The sequence below is a fragment of the Rhinoraja longicauda genome, chromosome 33 (genome assembly GCF_053455715.1).
Source record: "Rhinoraja longicauda isolate Sanriku21f chromosome 33, sRhiLon1.1, whole genome shotgun sequence".
Lineage (NCBI taxonomy): Eukaryota > Metazoa > Chordata > Chondrichthyes > Rajiformes > Arhynchobatidae > Rhinoraja > Rhinoraja longicauda.
The window spans coordinates 15,194,865-15,217,009 of NC_135985.1; the positions used below are offsets into that span (position 1 = coordinate 15,194,865).

The window sequence follows — 22,145 nt, forward strand, 5'->3', positions numbered from 1 at the left end:
ACATCACCCATTCTTCTCTACTGAGATGCTGCCGCTGAGTTACTCCAGCATTTTGTGTCTACCTTCGATTTGAACCAGCATCTGTAGATATTTTTCTACACATCCCTTTGTGGCATATCCCTTTGTCGTACATTCCCACCGTACGCCACTGCAAAGGCCATACGAGGGGCCGTTCCAGGTACTGCAACACGGCACCTCGACGTTCGTCATCAACATGGGCGGCAGGCACGAGACTGTCTCCGTGGACTGTCTTAAACCGGAACATTTGGACGGACCAACCAGTGCAGGTGGCACTACCCCGCCGCAGAGGGCGTCCACCGTCGCGACTGCATCTGCCCTCGGCTCTGCCAGATGCGACTCCGAACACAAGTCACGAGTACACGCAATCAGGCCGCCTCACTCGTCAGCCTAACCGCCTCCATGACTCAGTTCTGGGGGGGGGGTTCATGTGGTGGGCTAAGCCTATTGGGTATCGAACCATCATTTGTCGGGCTCGAACTCTCGCGTGAACTGGGCGTGATCTGGGCCGACCTATCACGTGGTCAGGGGCGCGGGCTGTGGAATTGCGGTTGAGATAGGAATGCTGGAGTGCACTTGAGCTGCAGCACCTTAGTAGTTAAAAGTTAACCCGATGCATGCCTGTGCGACCGAGCTGTATCTGTTAATCATTAAATGAATTGTTCACTCAACGTGTAGACCTCTACACCTTATTTTCAATTCTATCCATATAGTCTCACTGGACAATCCTCCTAGAATACCCTCTCTAAGTAGAGTTGTGATGTTTTCAAACTAATAGAATTATGATTCTCCCAATCAAAAAACGCAACCCTCCTCTTATCTCTACTTCTATCCCTCTATAGCATTTGTACCCAGTAACATTCAGCTTCCAACCCTGTCCCTCTCAGCCACGTTCCTGTAATAGCTAGAATATCCCAGTCTGATGAAGGGTTCCAACCCAAAATGTCACCTATCCCTTTTCTCCAGAAATGCTGCCTAACCCGCTGAGTTACTCCAGTATTTTGTGTCTATCTTCAGTATAAACCAGCATCTGCAGTTCCTTCTTACACATAATATCCCAGTCCCATGTTACTATCCATGGTCAGTGTGTGCAGCTACAGAGTAGTGTGGTCAGAGGAAACAAGAAAATGTTAATAATACATAGCAGACCAGGCAGCGTCTGTGGAGCAAGAAAAAAGTTAACATCAACAGCAATAATTCCAGTATCTGTTTTTATTTCAGATTTTCAACATCTGCAGCATTTTGCTTTTGGATTGAAAATGAAACATCGACATAGGAATTCATAACAGAAAAATGTAACCAAAAATATAGAAGTGAGGTTGGTAGATAAGCATTTTTTTATTTTCTTGTTCATTGCCTTGCAGAATTTATGTGTAAATTATGCATACTTGATGTATGATTTATGTTTTGTGTGTTGTCTGAGTCTATGTGCCTGTAATGCTGCTACAGGCAAGATTTTCATTGTACCTATACCGCACCATACCTGTGTGTGTGACAATAACCGGACTTGAGCTGTACATGGAGCGAAGCCCATACATTGACCAGGTGTAGAACAGGAGCAGGATTTGGGATACTAGAGACAGCAGGAGCAGTGTCACATACGCTCACAATTTTCGGTCAGTTGGCCATGTGACCACTCAAACATGCCCTGTCATTTTGATAAGATCATGGCAGATCTAGTTGTAACTGTCATTGCATGAAAGAATGATAGAAGATTTTTTTTACTGTGGCGTTTTGCATAAGGCAAGACTTGATGAATGAACTGATCTGGATGCTTGCAGGGGAAGGCATGGGCCCAAATCTGAATGAATTCCTCCCGTTCTGTAATGTTTTTCTAACTACACTTCCCAAGTGCTTGGCTCAGTATAAAGCCTTGGGACAACCTGAAAGGTTAAATGTATGATTCCCTGTCCCATCGTAATGATGACATTTCTATTATTTCTCACAATCGCATTAGAATGGAGATTTCCTATGTCAACATGTCACGCTGTTGGCCACATGGGAGGGAACTATGTTTACAGCATTTCAAATAACAGTACAGATTCGGACACACCGTTAATCATGAGGAATAATGACATTTGGTGAACGCAAAATGTCAGAAAATTCACACATGGGGATCGCAGTAATCCACTTTATAGAGTTATCAATTGAACATCCGAAGTTTGGGGGTCTAGCGCGTCTTTTTTCAAGTGAAGTCGCGCAGTTACCGTTTACATTTCCCAATTTACATCGTTTGTAATTATTTATTTCCTGGTTTAGCACCCTGTCCTCCAGCAACAACCATTCCGCGGTCGTGCGGTTGGCTCTGGCGAGCTCTGAGCACTCAGCTGAAGCGCTGACGCATTTCCGAGGCGGGGGATATGTAGCGGCCGGCAACTGGATACAAAGAGGCGGGCGGCAGCAACAGCAGCGACTTGACTTGCTACACTTGTGGTGGCACGACGGGCGGAGGGAGACAGTGCGCGGATCGGGTCTGGGGAAGGCGGCGCCTCCGTGATCCGCCCGCAACACAGGCGGAACTGAGATTGTGAAGCAGGAGGGAGAGGTCGACTCGGCGGCAGGAGGGGCGACACTCAGGCCACACGTGTGTGTACACGCAGGGCAGCACCCAGCTCCGGCAGCGGTCAGGCCAGCACCCACCCAGCCTCGGTCACCATGCCCAAGAAGAAGCCTGGACCCATTCAGCTGCACCCGAGTCCCGATGGATCAGCAATCAACGGCACCACTTCCGCAGAGTAAGAGAGTGCGGTCTCAGCAGCCGCTGTTTATAAATAGTGTTCATGGTGGCGACGTCGCCGATTGCCGTTGGGAATGAATGGGACGGGTAATTCTGTTCCTTTGAGCATTGTCAATTCCCGACCAGGGAGCAAACCTGGTCGCAAGACCGGGCGGGGTTTGATGTGGGCCCGCAGTGGCTGTGAGGTATCTCAGGCGTTGCAATTCACGGTGTTCGTCGCTGTCCGTGGAAACCGAGGGTCCGGGCCACTCCCCGATGGGGAACCCTGTCACTGCAGTGGGGCTCACTCACACAGGCCAGTTACGCAGAGTCGCCCCAAAAAAATCAGTTAAATGCCCAGCCAGAACTGACCTAAAGTTTGGTCAGAGCTTGATTATGAGAAGGAGACTTGACTTGAAGACGCGGTCCTCAATGTTGATGAGTGCAGGGGTACTGCTGGAGGAGGTCACAGGGGAAGGGATTGTGGTCAATAGACAATAGGTGCAGGAGGAGGCCATTCGGCCCTTCGAGCCAGCACCGCCATTCAATGTGATCATGGCTGATCATTCTCAATCAGTACCCGTTCCTGCCTTCTCCCCATACCCCCTGACTCCGCTATCCTTAAGAGCTCTATCTAGCTCTCTCTTGAATACATTCAGAGAATTGGCCTCCACTGCCTTCTGAGGCAGAGAATTCCACAGATTCACAACTCTCTGACTGAAAAAGTTTTTCCTCATCTCAGTTTTAAATGGCCTACCCCTTATTCTTAAACTGTGGCCCCTTGTTCTGGACTCCCCCAACATTGGGAACATGTTTCCTGCCTCTAACGTGTCCAACCCCTTAATAATCTTATACGTTTCGATAAGATCCCCTCTCATCCTTCTAAATTCCAGTGTATACAAGCCTAGTCGCTCCAGTCTTTCAACATATGACAGTCCCGCCATTCAGGCAATGTCTCGCCCTCAAGTACAGAAAGTTTAGTAGATCGAGTTGGGACCCCTACGGTCAGAAAAGGGGGGACATTCTATTTGGGAGTAGAGAAATGGCAGAACAATTGAACACATACTTTGGAGACTGCAGATCTCCGAATCTTCGGCACAATACAAACTGCTGGAGGAACTATGGGTCAGACAGCATATGTGGAGGAAATGATCAGACGACATTTCGCGTTTGGTCCCTGCAGAGTCAAGTGGTGGGGGGGTTAAGAAAACTGGAAAAGGGATGTGGGGGGCTGGTTATGTGTTAAATTGCAATAACAGAACACTTGGAAAGTATTAATAGGATTGGCAAAGTCAACAGGGTTATTGTACTGGACTACTTGAGAATGGAGGCTTTACAATCGATAAGAGGAGCCAGTGGTGTGGCGTTTCAGGGGTTTTGGAGTTTCAGAAGGAGTTTGATGAGGGGTCCTGCGGGGATCAATGCTTGGACCGAGCTACTCGCTATAAAAATCAATGTTTTAGACATGGGTTCTAAATGGAACATCTCCAGGTTTGCAAACAGCACACACCTGATCGGAAGTGCAAGATGCAAGAAGGATGCAAAGAGGCTCCACTGTGATTTAGATAAGTTGGGTGAGAGGACAAATGTATGACAGATTCAATTTAATATAGTTAAATGTGAGGTTATCCACTTTATTTCTAAAATCAAAAATACTTTATTACATGAATGGTGATTGGCTGGGATAGGGGGAGGTGTAAAAGACCTGGTTGATCTTGTCCACCGGTCACAGAAAACTGGCAGGAAGGCAAATGGTATGTGGGTCTTTATAACAGATCCAAAATTGTCTTGCTGTACAAGTACTTGGTGAGACCCTACCTGGAGTTTGTAGGTAATTTTGTCTCCTTAGAGGAAAGATATTCTTGCCTTGGAAGATTTACTGGAATAATGTCTGAAAGAGGAGAGATTGGGTCAATTAGGCCTGCATTCACTGATTAGAAGAATCTCATTAAAAAACGAATTAATTGGACTAGACACATGTAGGGTTTTCCAATATTGAGAGTCCAGAACCAGGGTTGACCTCAGGATAAGGTGGCTGCCATTTTGAACCAGGTTTCGGAGAGATTTCTTCAGCCAGTGGGTGATGAACCTGGGAAAATTGCTACAACCAGACTGGAAGCCAAGTCACATGTTGAAGCAGGAATTGAAAATATTTCTTGACTGTATTGGTTTGTTATTGTCACATGTACTGAGTTACACTTAAAAGGTTTTGTTTGACAAATTGATTAAGAGATCTGGGAGAATAGCAGTGACAGGTGGGTGCACGACCACCATCATGTTGAATAGTGAAGCAGATCTGAAGGGCTGAATGGCCTTGCCCCATTCTTGTTTTCTACATTATAGGCTGGGATGCCTAGCTGAAACTCTAAATATATATTTTTTAGGTCCTATCTTGTTTTCTGTTATTTAATTCCCAATTTAAGATAGAGATATTGTGTTTATCTATTGGACTGTCATCCAGTGACCTAGCCTATTAATCTGAAGACGTTAGTTCAAATTGCAGGTGGTGTATGGGGATGCAGGGAGGTGTGTACCAGATAACAGGAGAAATGCCAGTGGGTTGCTCAAGAATGTGTTTGAGAATCTGAAACAAATTACGATTTTGCCGAAGCAGTATCTTTGTAGTTTTTAATGATGGGGAGGTTCTTGTTAAACAAGTAGGTGAAAAGTTACCTTAGGTTGTTGAGAACATTGAATTGAGGTCACAGTCAGATCAATCATGACCTTATCAAATGGCAGAGCAGAGCTGCTAATTCTCTGTTTATGCTGGTGACACTGTATTCAGCTGCAACTGCTAAACAGCACTGTATTTGTAACAAAAATATTTACTTCTGAATAGCTCACTGGAGTTGGGATCAGCTTTACTGAGTCTAAGAAATATTTGGTGGACGGTTGCCACATATTTCAAGTCTTAACTGCATTGAAACTGCAGGTATGCATGTCTGCACAATAAAAATGTTAAATATGAAAATTCTGGGAATTAAGTAATGATCAAATAGATAATAGTTCGTTTCTCTGTGGAAAGAATCATTCTGGAAAGTGAATATGCTGACAGGCCATCAAGAGAACATTCCTCCAGGGAATCATTTAATATTTTGTTGAAACAAGGATCATCTCCAGTGGAAATTTCAGTTCCAGTCTTCTGGAATTCTGAAATGTTATCTGGAGTGGCTATCAGGAAATTTTCAGGAGGGTAGTTTTCAAACTACCTCAGGAAGTAATGACCGCAATTTTGATTGTCAATGGTCTTTGAGTCAAATTCTGGGTTCAGGTACTTGAGCGCGCACACCCCGAGTGCTGTACAACTGCTATTGCCTACCTTTGCAGAAGTAAATGTTGAGCAAGATCTCGGGTTGTAATAGATCCCACCTCAGGATGAGAAATTGAATTATCCCCCCGAGTCCTGCTCTGCCAGTAGCACAAAAATGGCAGGTTTTCATTCACTGCTGTGTTGCTGCCAATGGATGCTTCCTGTGTGCCTCCAGTAATCAGCAGCATCTACATCATGGCAGGAAAGTGCTGAAAAATTTGGAAAGGGGTCACTTCCATTTATACCTCTCATTCCCCAAAAAAGAACTGCCAACAATTTCTGGGTGGCAGCAAGACACTGATTTAGTTACTGCACTGTTGGTCCCAGTGATATGAATGTCACTCCAAGGCAGCTGTGTAATATGCTTTTAGTTCGATAAACATGGTTATAGAGTTGGCACTGGTGATTGTAAAAACCACTGGATTGTCATTTTGAACCAATTTACATCGTCATCTGTTCCAGAGAAGGGAATCTGCTGTCTTTATCTGGTCTGAGTAATTAGCCCTTAACTGACCAACAAGTCACTCAGTTGAAGGGCAGTTAAAAATGGCTTAAAAGAAATACTGGCCTTGCCACCATGGGTCACAGCTGTCCATAAATATTGAGAATGCTGTAAGCTCTATTTCTACTCGGTTGGATGGTGGGAAAGGTTTGGGATATTGGGGAGTAAGTCAGGATTGGGAAGTAAGCAGGGTGTACCTGCTTTTGTAGCTACAGCATTTCTGTGCTTGGTTCAGACTGGTTATTGGTGACCCCCAGGCCACCAATACTGATTGCACTCGATCTCTGTCCCTGTTCATTCTAAACATTTTCTTCACTAATCCACAATTTTCCCTCAAGTGTTTATCTCGCCTTCAATGTGGTGTAGGGCAATCTTTGGTTGTAAAACAAAGTCGCTGGAAGTGGTGATCTTCGATTTGGTCTTAATTCACCAGCCGCTGAGAATTGTATTCTGTTTTTGTTCTTGGGACTGGAATGCAACTGGTTTGGATAGTGCTTGCTGCCTGGGGCCATGATTGGCCAGGCTCAGGAATTCATCTGTTTGGGAATTCCTGAGCAAATGCGCACCTGTCTGTTCCCTGTTTCAGCACGTTGAGCGTTGGAGCTTCAGTCAGTGTGTTGCATGGCTTGCTCCCATTAAAGTCCGCAGTGGGTCAGGCAGTGTCTCTGGAAGACATTAATAGGCGAGATTTTGGGTCGGATCACTTCCAACTAATAGTCGTAGGGGAGAGAAGGCTGGAAATCAGGTGAGGCCGGAACAAGGACTGGGATCACCCCTCATTTGTATCCACCTAACACTCGCCTGGCCTGCCTGTTCCCTGCCTCTTTTCCATCTTCCTGTCCCCTACTACTATTAATCTGAAGAAGGGTCCTTATCCATATTCCCCTGAGATGCTACTTGACCCACTGAGTTACTCCAACACTTTGTTCCCAGGTATCCAGAGGCGAAAACTTGCTGTGGGTAGGTAGGAATGTGCAGTTGAGGTGACACCCAGATTAGCCGTGACTTTGTTGTATGGCAGAGAATGCTTGAGGGCCACATTGCATACTTCTGATCTTTGTGTTCGTATGTAAACATGTTTGTGAACTCTCCCTTAATCGTAGCCCCGAGCCTGGTTCATTTGGTATAATTTTCCAGAGCAACGAATTGTGAGCTGTGGCCTCCTGGCTCTGAGATTCTTCCAGCCTTCCTCCACAGCTCCATCCTTCCTCAATATATCCGCAGTAATATTTTCACAGCAGTGACAGCATGGGACAGGGTTCTACACCCAGTGGTTGGACCCTGGTGATTGTGATATCTGCTTTGTCTGGGTTGGAGGAGTCCCCAAAATGCTGCACTGGCTGATTGCGCTGGGTCACAGGACCTGTCGTAGAAGGGCTGCAGAAGACTGACTGGTGAGATGTTTAAAATGATAGAAAGATTGGGTAGGCTTGTTAATGAAGAACTATTTCTCCTGATGGGGAATCAAGAATGAGAGGACGCAATTCTAAAATCAGAGCTAGGGGGTTTAGGAGTGAAGCCATTTATTCACGTGGAGGGAGGGGGGGAAAGCAGTTAAGGTTTTTAAATTGTCTCCCCAGACACCCACCGGTGGCTTCAGATATCAAAGTAAATCTGAACTTCCAAAATTAAGTTTTGTAGAATAAAGGAGTTGGAGAAATGGTGAATGGGTCAGGGTGATGGGATTGGGTTGGCATTGATCTTTCAAAGAGAGTCCCAAATGTGATGTATCCCACTTCAGAGGGTCCTGTTCATCCATAACCCCCTCCCATTTTCCATTCTTTCTAAGCACCTAGAAACGAGTGCTTCTCTTTGTGCCTCTTCCCCATCCCCAGTTTGCAAGCCAAGGACCTTGTAGCATTGCAGAAGATAAATGATGTGGCTTCCGAATGATTCTCTGAATACCTGGTGACCAGCAACGATTCATTGGCTATAGAGAATTCCTCTCTAACTGATTTTCACTGTGGAAACTGATTATCAAAAAAAAGTAGTGATTCTGTTTCAAAAGCTCCAAGAGGAAGGCTTGCATCATTTACATAGAACAGTATGTGTTTAAAAAAGCAATTATCTAATCTCCTTGGCAACTTCAATTCTATAGTACCAGACGATGTCATGACAACCAAATCTTCAGCTCGTGCATCCTTTCATTATTATACCATATCCACGTGTTTCACTGTTGCACGGAATATAACACCATGTGTGGAAAGGAGTTGTTGTTATTCCAAGGTCTTTGTGATTTAATATTTCAATGTAGCTGGGGTTTCTCCTGTAGATTCAACAAGCTTACATATCATCTAAATTGACAACTGTAACTTATATTTATATAACATCTATGGCTTGGCAACTCCTCTCAATACACCCCACAAGAGAATTTATTAAGTAACAATCATTGAGATGACTTCTCAATCGATTTGGGTTTTGAGGAGCATGGATGGGCAAATGGGAGAAGGTTTACTGCCTGTCAATGGCAGTAATAAGCCAATATTGGCCTCAGCCCCATGGTCAGTAAGTTGTTATTTAGCTGTGCCCCTTATTGTTTAATCTCTGCCTTTGAATCCAGCTGGTAATCCTACATGTCAGGCCATATAATGGGATGGGCAGGATTGAACTTGGTGTGATAGACCCACAGTCAAAGAGCCTGCCAGAAATAATTTTCCAGTCAGGTTGAGTTTATTGGCATGTGCTCATGCACGGTAAAGTGCAGCTACAATGATAATTTTGCTTGTGTTTGTACCCCAGGCACATAAACTTGGGTAGCATGCGATATAAATTCTGTAAGACAGTAAAAGAAAAAAGCTGCAATGACAAAGATATCATATCATCATATCATATACATACAGCCGGAAACAGGCCTTTTCGGCCCTCCAAGTCCGTGCCGCCCAGTGATCCCCGTACATTAACACTATCCTACACCCACTAGGGACAATTTTTACATTTACCCAGCCAATTAACCTACATACCTGTACGTCTTTGGAGTGTGGGAGGAAACCGAAGATCTCGGAGTAAACCCACGCAGGTCACGGGGAGAACGTACAAACTCCTTACAGTGCAGCACCCGTAGTCAGGATCGAACCTGAGTCTCCGGCGCTGCATTCGCTGTAAAGCAGCAACTCTACCGCTAGCGCAATAAACCATTGGGGGGAAAAAACAATCCATGGTAGCGCAAGTGGTGGACTATAGTATTCCTTTGAGATGGATTAGGGTTGTGCAAATTGATTCAAGAACCTGGTGTTTATAGGAAAGTAGCCGTTCCTGAACCTGGTGGGACTTCAGGCTTCTGTACCTCCTACCAGACGGTAGGGGAACATACTGTGAAAGATACCGATGATGAAGCTAACTATGCTTAGACGTCTGGCTGTCACTCCTCTACTCCATCAGTTTAAAGAAGGATACTGACCTGAAACATTTCTTCAGGTTTTTTATTATCTTAAAGATGTTCCATAAGTCCAGGCTGTAGCTGGAATTCCTGGCTATCTCAGGCGCTGTGCTGCCAAGCTGTGGCTGTTGGTGTCTGTGGAGCTTTACCAAACCTGGGCAGAAACTTCACCAAAAGAGGAGAATGAGAAACAGAAACCTAATGAAGCAGCAAGGCAAGGAAGAATAAACAGTGTGTTTGTCAGATACTAAAAGGCAAACAGATCGCCCTCCCCGGTTTTAAATTAATGTGGATACTTGCTCTTTTGCCTCCAGTTCCAGCGCTTGTGTTGTGTGTGACCCAGGACGAGGTGAGCTGTGCCAGGGATGGAAATGCAAATTCCCACTGCTGCTGCGTTTTATCTGTGTTTTAGCTGTATAGTGCGGCGAGCAGTACTAGAGCCCTGGAGGGATTAAAAGTAACGTGAACAAATTTGCGGATGACACAAAGCTGGGTGGCAGTGTGAACTGTGAGGAGGATGCTATGAGGATGCAGGGTGACTTGGACAGGTTGTGTGAGTGGGCAGATGCATGGCAGATGCAGTTTAATGTGGATAAATGTGAGGCTATCCACTTTGGTGGTAAGAACAGGAAGGCAGATTATTATCTGAATGGTGTCAAATTAGGAAATGGGGAAGTACAAAGAGATCTGGGTGTCGCTTGTACATCAGTCACTTAAAGTTACCATGCAGGTACAGCAGGCAGTGAAGAAAGCTAATGGCGTGTTGGCCTTTATGACAAGAGGAGTTGAGTATAGGAGCAAAGAGGTCCTTCTGCAGTTGTACAGGGCCCTAGTGAGACCGCACCTGGAGTACTGTGTGCAGTTTTGGTCTCCAAATTTGAGGAAGGACATTCTTGCTATTGAGGGAGTGCAGCGCAGGTTCACTAGGTTAATTCCCAGAATGGCAGGACTGTCGTATGTTGAAAGTCTGGAATGACTGGGCTTGTATACACTGGAATTTAGAAGGATGAGAAGGGATCCTATTGAAACATATAAGATTATTAAGGGATTGGACACGTTAGAGGCAGGAAACATGTTCCCAATGTTGGGGGAGTCCAGAACCAGGGGCCATGGTTTAAGAATAAGGGGTAGGCCATTTAGAACGGAGACGAGGAAAAACTTTCACTCAGAGAGTTGTAAATCTGTGGAATTCTCTGCCTCAGAAGGCAGTGGAGGCTAATTCTCTGGATGCTTTCAAGAGAGAGCTGGATAGAGCTCTTAATGATAGCGGAGTCAGGGGGTATGGGGAGAGGGCAGGAACGGGGTACTGATTGTGAATGATCAGCCATGATCACATTGAATGGCGGTGCTGGCTCGAAGGGCCAAATGGCCTACTCCTGCACCAATTGTCTATTGCCCTGCACACAGAAAGCAGCCGCTTGCTTCTGCCAGAGAACGTGGTGTACCTGCTGCATTGTAGCAGACATCACAATTTCCTCCCACTACTGATATCTGATGCCTCCTTCAGCGCAAGGTGATCTGTGGCGAATGAACAAGTTGATGCATTTTAAACGGGGAACTCTGTCCTTTTGTTTGTAAAAAGCTTGTTCCCAGATGCTGCTTTAGAATTTTCATCAAGAGTGACCTGATGGCCTGACTGATGCACAATGGCAGAGTCGATCAGCTGAAGGGTCTTGCAAAATGTGCATAGTCCCTGCAAATGATGGTGAAGAACAAACTTTAAATGGCCAGGATGAGTGAGCTTTGTCAGGGATGCTGGGGTTTACAATTGGGTGTCATGAGAGAACTGACTGATGTAGGGGAGCAGACAGAGGATGACTCTATTTGATCCCACTAGTCTACCTGCAACATCTGTGTTCCAGATGCTGGGCTTGTGTCACCCACTGCCCCAATCTTTGTACTTCACTCTGTCCACTCTTCCCCAGGAATATATCCAGCCAAAATTGGTAAACGTGAAAGGAGCTATTTACTTTCAGGTGCTGCTGGGAGCTCCATGTTTGAACAGCTCCATGTCAATCGCTCCAGTGTCACATCTGCTGGAGCTGGCACTCGGTTCCAACACTCTTGTGACAGTGCTTTGGGAACATTTATCGGTCTGCCTGGAGGGAACTTATGAAGTCTGGGATGGGAGTTAGTCCCAACTCATCAGCTCAACACTGGGCTCAACTTGCATTAGAGGGAACAGAATTCCCAATGGAAACACAGTTAAAGTGTGGACAGAAGCATCAATCCTCACTGCCACTACAGAAATATGGGTACTTTGAGGAAAAGGCCACTTTAAAATTGTAAGCAATTAACAAACCAATTAAACACACTTTACATTGCCAGCCCTAATGGATCGGATGTAGCCTGCCAGCAGATCTTGATGTGATGCATAATATTATTTTGTTCTGCATTCAGTGGGAATATTTATGAATTATACCTGTTTATACCACACCATTAGTTATGTTAATATTGGTTTCAGCAAATGATAGAAGTTTTCATCAATAAGGGATGACGCACATACCCACAGATGAGCGAGAACAAAGCTTTTCTGCTCTGAGAGAAATTCAAGAAACAAATTTGTAATTTATTCATTTTATTTGAGCTGCGAGTGATTGGAACCTATTCGCATCCAACTCTTTGATCCTCAAATTATTTGTTCTGTTCGGGCAGTGGTTCAATAGGAGAAATTCTCTCACTGACACAAGCTCCCTTGGTGTGGTACCAAAGGAGCACTATATGGTATATGGTACCAAAAAGGCAATACGGGGAGAAAAGATGAGGTACGAGGGTAAACTAGCCAATAATATAAAGGAGGATAGTAAAAGCTTTTTTAGGTATGTAAAGAGGAAAAAAATAGTCAAGGCAAATGTGGGTCCCTTGAAGACAGAAGCTGGGGAATTTATTATGGGGAACAAGGAAATGGCAGACGTGTTGAACCGGTACTTTGGATCTGTCTTCACTAAGGAGGATACAAACAATCTCCCAGATGTTCTAGTGGCCAGAGATCCTAGGGTGACAGAGGAACTGGAGGAAATCCACATTAGGCAGGAAAAAGTTTTGGGTAGACTGATGGGACTCAAGGCTTATAAATCCCCAGGGCCTGATGGTCTGCATCCCAGGGTGCTTAAGGAGGTGGCTCTAGAAATTGTGGACGCATTAGTGATTATTTTCCAATGTTCTATAGATTCCGGGTCAGTTCCTGTGGATTGGAGGGTAGCTAATGTTATCCCACTTTTCAAGAAAGGAGGGAGAGAGAAAACGGGAAATTATAGACCAGTTAGCCTGACATTAGTGGTGGGGAAGATGCTGGAGTCAATTATAAAAGACGCAATTGCGGAGCATTTGGATAGCAGTAACAGGATCGTTCCGAGCCAGCATGGATTTACGAAGGGGAAATCATGCTTGACTAATCTACTGGAATTTTTGGAGGATGTAACTAGGAAAATTGACAGGGGAGAGCCGGTGGATGTGGTGTACCTCGACTTTCAGAAAGCCTTCGACAAGGTCCCACATAGGAGATTGGTGGGCAAAATTAGAGCACATGGTTTTGGAGGTAGGGTACTGACATGGATAGAAAGTTGGTTGACAGACAGAACGCAAAGAGTGGGGATAAATGGGTCCCTTTCAGAATGGCAGGCAGTGACTAGTGGGGTACCGCAAAGCTCGGTGTTGGGACCGCAGCTATTGACAATATACATCAATGACTTGGATGAAGGGATTAAAAGTACCATTAGCAAATTTGCAGATGATACATTACTGGGTGGCAGTGTGAACTGTGAGGAAGATGCTATGAGGTTGCAGGGTGACTTGGACAGGTTGTGTGAGTGGGCGGATGCTTGGCAGATGCAGTTTAATGTAGATAAGTGTGAGGTTATCCACTTTGGTGGTAAGAATAGGAAGGCAGATTATTATCTGAATGGTGTCAAGTTAGGAAAAGGGGACGTACAACGTGATCTGGGTGTCCTAGTGCATCAGTCACTGAAAGGAAGCATGCAGGTACAGCAGGCAGTGAAGAGAGCCAATGGAATGTTGGCCTTCATAACAAGAGGAGTTGAGTATAGGAGCAAAGAGGTCCTTCTGCAGTTGTACAGGGCCCTAGTGAGACCGCACCTGGAGTACTGTGTGCAGTTTTGGTCTCCAAATTTGAGGAAGGATATTCTTGCTATTGAGGGCGGGCAGCGTAGGTTTACTAGGTTAATTCCCGGAATGGCGGGACTGTCATATGTTGAAAGACTGGAGCGACTAGGCTTGTGTACACTGGAATTTAGAAGGGGGGATCTTATCGGAACGTATAAGATTATTAAGGGGTTGGACACATTAGAGGCAGGAAACATGTTCCCAATGTTGGGGGAGTCCAGAACCAGGGGCCACAGTTTAAGAATAAGGGGTAGGCCATTTAGAATAGAGATAAGGAAAAACGTTTTCAGTCAGAGAGTTGTGAATCTGTGGAATTCTCTGCCTCAGAGGGCAGTGGAGGCCAATTCTCTGAATACATTCAAGAGAGCTAGATAGAGCTCTTAAGGATAGCGGAGTCAGGGGGTATGGGGAGAAAGCAGGAACGGGGTACTGATTGTGAATGATCAGCCATGATCACATTGAATGGCGGTGCTGGCTCGAAGGGCCGAATGGCCTACTCCTGCACCTATTGTCTATACCATCAAGAGTGTTTTGTTGTCATATGTACAAGGAATGAAACAATTACATTTTTACTTGCTGCAGTTTTACAGGCACATTAAATGCAACACCACCACAAATAAACATACGGCAAACAATGATACAATAAATTATCAGTCATACTAATTAATCAGACCATAACATTGCAAGCTGAACTGTGCAGTGCAAGCTATGCAAAGTAGTTCATTGCTGAGGTAAGGTTTTGGTTGGGGTTATGCATGTAGTTCCAGAGCCTGATGTTTGATGGGAAGAAGCTGTTCTTGAACCCTGAGGTCATGGTTCTTCTGTACCACCTTTCTGACAGCAGCAGCAAGGTGAGAGCAATAGCCAGGGTGTTGTGGGTCTGTGATATTGGCTGCCTTCCTGAGGCAGAGCTTCCTGAAACCTCTCTCGGGTGCTGTCTTTCAGATAGATCTTATATTGAGCTGATACGTTCTGTTGCTTTGATACAGAAAAGACCAGGCCAATGGGATAGATTCATAGGATCCCAGGGTTCAAACTTGTGTTAATGCACAAAACGCCCAATCATCCGGTCATTTAGTTCTTCAAGCTACTTGTAAATTGATTAGTGTTTGCCATGTTCCAACAGTGATCATATTTTGCAGGGGCATCACTAGTCGTAAAGCACTTTGGTTTGTCTTAAGCTGTGGGTAGGTGCCTTGAAGTGTCAAATGGCTACAGGCAATGCCCAGATATGGCTGTTGAGAGCGATGAAGACTTTGTGCATGTGACTCTTTGTGGCATCTAGCAGGTAAATTAACTGCTGCATTTCATTCTAGAAAGGGAATCTATAGACCAACACTTGTTTCTGTCAGAGATAGGTTACTGAAGAGTGGGTCGAGCGGTCTTTTGGCTTTGGCTGTATTGAAGTGTTGTGGGTAATGCGTGTCCGTCTGTGAGTCTACATTGATCCTTTTTTCTTTCAGCGTTCTGAGCCATCCTTCCTATCCACACAGACCTTATTCCCTCTGGGCAATCTACGTCTAATCTCAAAAATGTCAGGAAGCTGTGTGTGCACAAAGTACTGAGCTCCATGAATGTGCAAACCATTACTGCGATTTATCAGGACTGGAAATACAACAACACCACTGAGTTCACTGATAACTACAGAATATTACAACAGCACTAGAAAATAATTAACCATCGTAGTGACTGCACAGATAATCTCTCTGCTCAGATCTGCTTATAAAAAGCGGGTAAATTTGTAATTGATCAATGACCTTGTCATGGCCCATTTAACATAGCAGGTGTCCCGGGGGTGAAAGCAGGGTGTGGGCCTGAGGCATATCTTCCAGGTTTTTGAGGACATGTAGTGATGAATATCGCACTGTGTTTTGGGAAGGTAGTTTCATGATGTTGAGGGAGTCCACAGTAGGTCCAATCCTCTGAGGACATTGTAGAGATTCTACGTTGAAAGTGTCGCTTGTTGGGGTGGAAGGGGGAAGGTTCAGATGCAATCTTGAGTTGTTTAATTTTCACTTTTTAAATCTTTTGGAATTGGTGACAACTGCATGGGCTTCTGTTCATTACATTCCCTGGGGCCTTCCTTTACTTTGCCATTTGTTCTCTTTTCCGAAGGTGCGGCACCTCATCAGGTACAACCCATGCTATTGATGCAGAAGGGAGTGCATCTCCCTCTCGACTGAGTCTGTTGGTGGGTCTTAAACCTTCAGGGAACGGTAATCTTTGGGGCTTTGGCAGATGTCCCCTCAATGTCCATTTGCTAAAAGAAGTTGCATTTTTGTAGGAACTTCTTTGACCCTTGCTGGTTGCCCCTGAATGCTTTATAGCATATGAAACATATCTGACGTGTAGTGCCTGTAAGATGTCAGAAACAAGGTAGTTATTTGAACAGCAAACTCCCATAAATGGTACAGTAATAACGAGTGTGTAATCTGTTTTGAGGAATATGGGGATACCTCCCTTGCCAAATTGAACCATGCAAACCTTTGTGTCCTTCAGAGAGGTGGTTTAACGTTTGCCTGGAAGCTGTGTCAGGTCTGCACTGCGTCAGGTATGACACCAGGGCACAATGCCTGCATTGTTCTGTGCTCGGCTCTGGGGTGATGCTTGAATCCTTCATCCCTCGGGGAAGTGGAGCTGGCCTCTGCACCAGGGGAGACCGATGTAGGAGCCCTTTTATTCCCAGTTACCGATCATCATTGAAACCAATATCTGTTCAACACACCGCCCACACTTGTGGGGGAAAACCCTGGGTATTCCACGGTGGTGCGGTGCGTGCTTGTGTATAGGCTTCAGTCCTTTGTCCAACACTTATATGGTAACTCTGGTACTTAGATGGCTGGAAAATCCCGAGAATGTTTAGTGCAACAAATATTTCGAAAGTGCGCTAATTATTGTTGTGCAAGTATTCTCGGCTTGCTACAAGCCACAATATCTGGCGGTGGTTACCACACAGTAACTAGAGGAATGGGTGTGATCACTGTCAGTAATCCCAACGTTAGGAAAGATCCTCTATGCAGTCGGTTGTAGTCAGTGGGCAGTTCCAACATGTTGATTGTGGTTCAAAACCTGTTTCAGATACGCGTTTGTGTATGTGACCTATGATGTCGCCCCTGTTGGGGCTCTCGGGTAGGAGTTTTTTCTGGCTTGAAATATTAAATAAAGGCCCTGCTTGTTGTCTCGAATGGATCAAGAAGCTTCCAGGACGCTTTCCAGCTGGTGAGTTCGCCTCTGTGTCTTGGACAATGCGAATTTTGTGGTCAACATCTGGTTTGTATCTTGCTGAGCCTAAAATGGCCGCCTTTTCCCCGGCAGTCACTATACTACCTGGTTACCTGTGAGCCACTCGGGGATATCCTGAGGAATTTCTAAGGTGCTACAGAAATGCAGGCCTTCCAGGGAGGCCTCAGCAATTTCAGCACCACTTACTGTAGAGATCAGGTCAAACTGGGAGCCTTGCACAGACTTGGGTCCACATCCAGCTGCCCATGCCCATTTCCCGGTCAGAGAAGACTTGTTTGGTGCAAGACAAAGGATATCGGATGCGAAAGGCCATGTTTGTCTATTGAATTGTTTGTCTTCCCACATGCAAACAATTGTAATGGCTGTCGCAGGATCTTGAAGTGTTAATAACAAAAGAACAAAGATAAAGATTATAACAAAATAGTCTGTTCCAGGCCTTGTGTCCCCTGGGAGGGTGTTTTCAGAAGAGAGGGTTACGAAATTTGGCAGTGGAGTATATGTTGAAGTTGAGTAACAGTGTGAGTGAGAAATTTGAGTCAGGGGCTTGTGGAGAAATGAATGAGTTATTTCCTCTCAGAAGCAGCTTGGATTAGTGTGGCTGCTGCTTTAAGTGAAAGCACACGATCGTATCCGGGGAGCGGCTCTCAACCCCAGACCTCTTGTTTAAGGATTCAACGAAATAATAAATGGATTTGGTTTTCAGAGTGCTTTGCAGTGGGAATCCTGGATATTGTTGGATGGAATTGGAAACACTGCCACCTGCTGTTCCTATGACATGTATCGATGATGATAGTAAAACTGATGCCCTCACTCCATCTCCTGAAAGCCTGGGTGTGTGGCATTGAGGCAGCGATGCCTGTTCATTTCCACACAGGGACATGAAACACTCAACCTTGACTTATCAGCACCCCCATTAAATACTCCAGTTCAACTTTGGAAAGATCAGGGAACTGGAAGACGAGTTGGTGCTTGGAGCACAATCACAGGCTTGAGGGGCCAAATGGCCTTGTGTTCCTATTTTCTTGTCTGTTCGTGCGAGTCTGCCTCCCTCGAACCGTGCCATGTTTGGAACTGTCCTCAAACCCCCATTTCTTGGTTATGTTACCTACAGCTCTGTTGACTTGCTGCTAGCTGCCCCCACTTCCCCTCTCTGTTCTGAAACCGAGATGTAGGGAACCATTTTGTCCCCTCAGAGTGTGGAACTCTCCCTGTTCCAGTCTGCACCTTAACCCTCCACTTTCCCAACCCTTGCTTTTAAGACCCGAGTTTCGTTGCTGAACTCTTCACAGTGAGTTGGCTGCACTGGAAGTATCTCGGTGGTTGATGTTTGGGCCATTCCACAGTGATGAAGGGTGCTGCATGAGTGTACTTGTTTCTTTTGTCAATGAAATAGTACAGCAGGAGGCAACTAGGCCCATTAGATTTGTGCTTGTTTTGTTTTTGTTACAATATCTCTTGAGTTAATCCCATCCACCTCTTCCAACAAGTCTGCATCCCTGGGAGCTCATCTTCTTCTGTTGTTTATCCAACTTGTGTTCGGATTGAATCTCCACCTGGCAAAGTATTCCTAATCTCAACTCTCAACCACTTGAGGTCTCCCAAGGCAACTTTAGACTTCAGGGACAGCATGGAAATAGGCCCTTCGACTCACCAAGTTGGCGCTGACCAGGAATCATCCCACACATTAATACTATCCTACACATTTAGGGACAATTTACAGAAGCTAGAAACCTGCACATCTTTGAAGTTTGGGAGGAAACCGGAGACCCTGGAGAAAACCCTCACAGTCACGGGATGAACGTACAAACTCCATAGGGACAGCACCTGTAGTCAAGATCGAACTGGGGACTCTGGTGCTGTAAGGCAGCATCTCTACCACTGTGCTGCCCCTTTCTCTTTCAGCCTCCAATTTTTTTTCTTCAAGTTCTCTTGCATCTACCTCATTGTCACAAACTAATTCTTCTCTTTGTTTGGCCGCTGCCTACAGCTTTCACTTGTGTTTTTTCTTTTTTTTTCTTCCTTGTTTTATTTTATGAAATGTTCTTTCTTTGAATTAGAAAAAGTCCCAGTTAGTGATGGAGGACCGGAGATTATTTCCAGTGGAAGCTGCTTTATCGTGGCTCATTAAGCTGGACAGACTCAGTCTGACACAGATCAATAGCCCCTGAAGCGGTTTATCTGTCAGTTTATTGATCTGTCTGTTTTCATCTGGTCAAATCTCTCTTTAATCTCTTAGTCTTTTTTAGTCTCTGCTCCCTGCCTCATTATTTTACCGTGATAAATGTTCTTAGACATTTTGTGGCCCAGATTTTCATGAACAAAGGTATGTTTTGAGTTCTAGCGGGGTGGGGGGGTTACCATCACCTTCCCTAGTGATGTTGTGGAGTATGATCCTTGCCCATCCTCCACATGTTACTCCCAGCCCTGGTTACAACAATGTGGCCTCAAAAGCTTGGGCTGATGTGATGCCATTGCATACGTCCTTGTTAAAAGTTTCATTTTCCGCACACTTTAGGACAAATTTGGAAGCTCTGCAGAAGAAGTTGGAGGAACTCGAATTGGACGAACAACAGCGGAAACGGCTGGAGGCGTTTCTGACTCAGAAGCAGAAGGTTGGTGAGCTGAAGGATGATGACTTTGAGAAGATCTCGGAGCTGGGTGCGGGCAACGGAGGCGTCGTATTCAAGGTCTCCCACAAGCCCTCTGGCCTAATCATGGCCCGAAAGGTAAAACATACTTCTTGTTCTAACACTGTTCTAACAGACTCCTTCCCGCTGTCCTGCAGGCTGGATTGGCGGCTTGGTTCCCCCTTTCTATTACACTGGACCTTTCCAGTGAGGGGCAGAAGGCACCAGTAATGACACCCGACACCCACCATGTGTCTGTATACCTGGCCCGTATGGGGATGAACAGTAGGAGTGCTGACCCTCTCATACAATGGTTACTCACTGCGTGTATAACTTCATTGTTAGGAATTTCCCTGCAGTGCCCGGCTCTATGCAGGATGTGTAAACACATATCCGTGTACACACCTGAGGCACGCACACCCGGGCAAGTACCTTTGTACCTGAGCTCTTGCATGCTCCGCATTTAACATGTCAATATTCTCCCATTTTAGTGCCACAGCTCAAATTTTCTTCCAAAGCACCAATTTTCTCCTCTCTAGTTGCGAGTTCCTGCTCCTAAACCTGGGTGGATTAATTATATCTTGCCATAGATTCATACAGCATGGAAACAGGCCAGTCAGACCACCATGATGACCAGTGGGCAACCATACATGTTAATCCTGTCTTCCAGCAAGGATGTGCGTGCCCTTATAGCCTTAGGCACTTAGTTCTCATCTAGACGCTTCTTAAATGCTACATGATGTGAACGATGCCAATGGCTCTGTTTGATGCCAGAATTAAATGTCAGTGGTTCTGCTTCCAACACTCTCTGTGACAGAGTATCCAATACTGAATTCTACAATTTCTGATAACCAGCTTCTGTTGGAACTGGCGTTCTGTTGAAAAGTCATCCACTTTCGCAGTCAACTTTCTTTGTTTAACAGATGCTGCCTGAGCTACCCCTATTTCTAGGATTTTCTGTTCTTCATTCCCACTGATTTGGGGTGAATAAAACAAGTGTTTAATGCTTGGGAGGGGAGTAGATGGATGCGGTGATGGAGATCAGAGGACCTGACTCCAGGCTGCTGTTGGGATGTGATGTCTTGATTTGAAAAGAAGAGGCTAATTCTAAGTGAGCGTTTTTCCCTTCACAGCTGATTCACCTGGAGATCAAGCCAGCCATTCGCAACCAGATCATTCGAGAGCTTCAGGTCCTGCACGAGTGCAATTCTCCCTACATCGTGGGATTCTACGGCGCTTTCTACAGCGACGGGGAGATCAGCATCTGCATGGAGCACATGGTACAGAACCCAAAGCATTTCATGCTGGGCAAAGTTGTTGGGCACAGGAAACGTCTGCCTTGGAGCAACCAAGATCACTCCCATACGCCACTGACATGTTCTTGTCTCTGCACCTTCTACTCTGTCACTGTCTTCCTTTTCCCCAATATCCCTTAATACCAATGGTTATCAAAAATCTATCCATTTATGAAATTTGAAATTGGTGTTTTACCAGAATTAATTGCATTAGAGCTCCATAATTCTCCCTCACTCAACGGCTAGGTTTTCCTAACATATGTTGGCCATGAGTTTGAGCTTCTCCAAATAATTTACCATTTGGTTCCCCAATCTCTTGAACTCCACCTTGGTTGCAGGAAATCCTGGCCTGGTTTATGTAACCTTTCCTTTATCGCCAGAGTCTCGGCATTATTCAGGCTACCATATCCACTCCAGTGGGTTCTGATCACCACTCAGTAGCTGTAGAACAAGAACATCTATTCCTGTTCTTTCCATTCAAAGCCCCCCACATTCCATGTTTAGCTCCATTCCCAAAATGGAAACATGAATTTTTAACTAAACAACTTAGGATTTAGTAGTCTTGGACTGAAGATGGGCTAGAGGAATATCTGTGATCACATTCAGTTGTTGACCTTGCCGACACCATGACAATAAGATAACCAAGCAGTTTTGTTCACTTTAACTGGCTATCGCGTTTAATTTGCTGCTAGGATGGTGGATCATTGGATCAAGTGCTCAAAAAGGCTGGAAGAATTACAGAACAAGTCCTGGGCAAAGTGAGCATAGCTGTAAGTATAACACAATCAGCACAGGAGCGTACTGTTCCAGAAATAATGATTTTGCGGACAATCTGACATCCCATGATTGGATTTCTCCTTTATGCTGCCCTGCACTCTATCAATACGTGAATTATTAGTGGTAGACATGATACTACAATCCACTGCTCTATAGAAA

General features: G+C 45.2%; 1 protein-coding gene across 1 annotated transcript in view; it reads left to right on the forward strand.

Annotated features, from left to right (window-relative positions):
* Positions 1-2,325: 2,325 nt before the first annotated feature.
* The window catches only part of map2k1 (mitogen-activated protein kinase kinase 1), a 31,557-nt gene continuing 11,737 nt past the window's right edge, over positions 2,326-22,145 (forward strand). The window contains exons 1-4 of the mRNA XM_078427269.1: positions 2,326-2,753; positions 19,803-20,013; positions 21,048-21,194; positions 21,902-21,979. Coding sequence (XP_078283395.1) covers positions 2,674-2,753; positions 19,803-20,013; positions 21,048-21,194; positions 21,902-21,979 — 516 coding nt within the window. The 5' untranslated portion in view covers positions 2,326-2,673. The remainder of the gene's footprint in view (positions 2,754-19,802; positions 20,014-21,047; positions 21,195-21,901; positions 21,980-22,145) is intronic.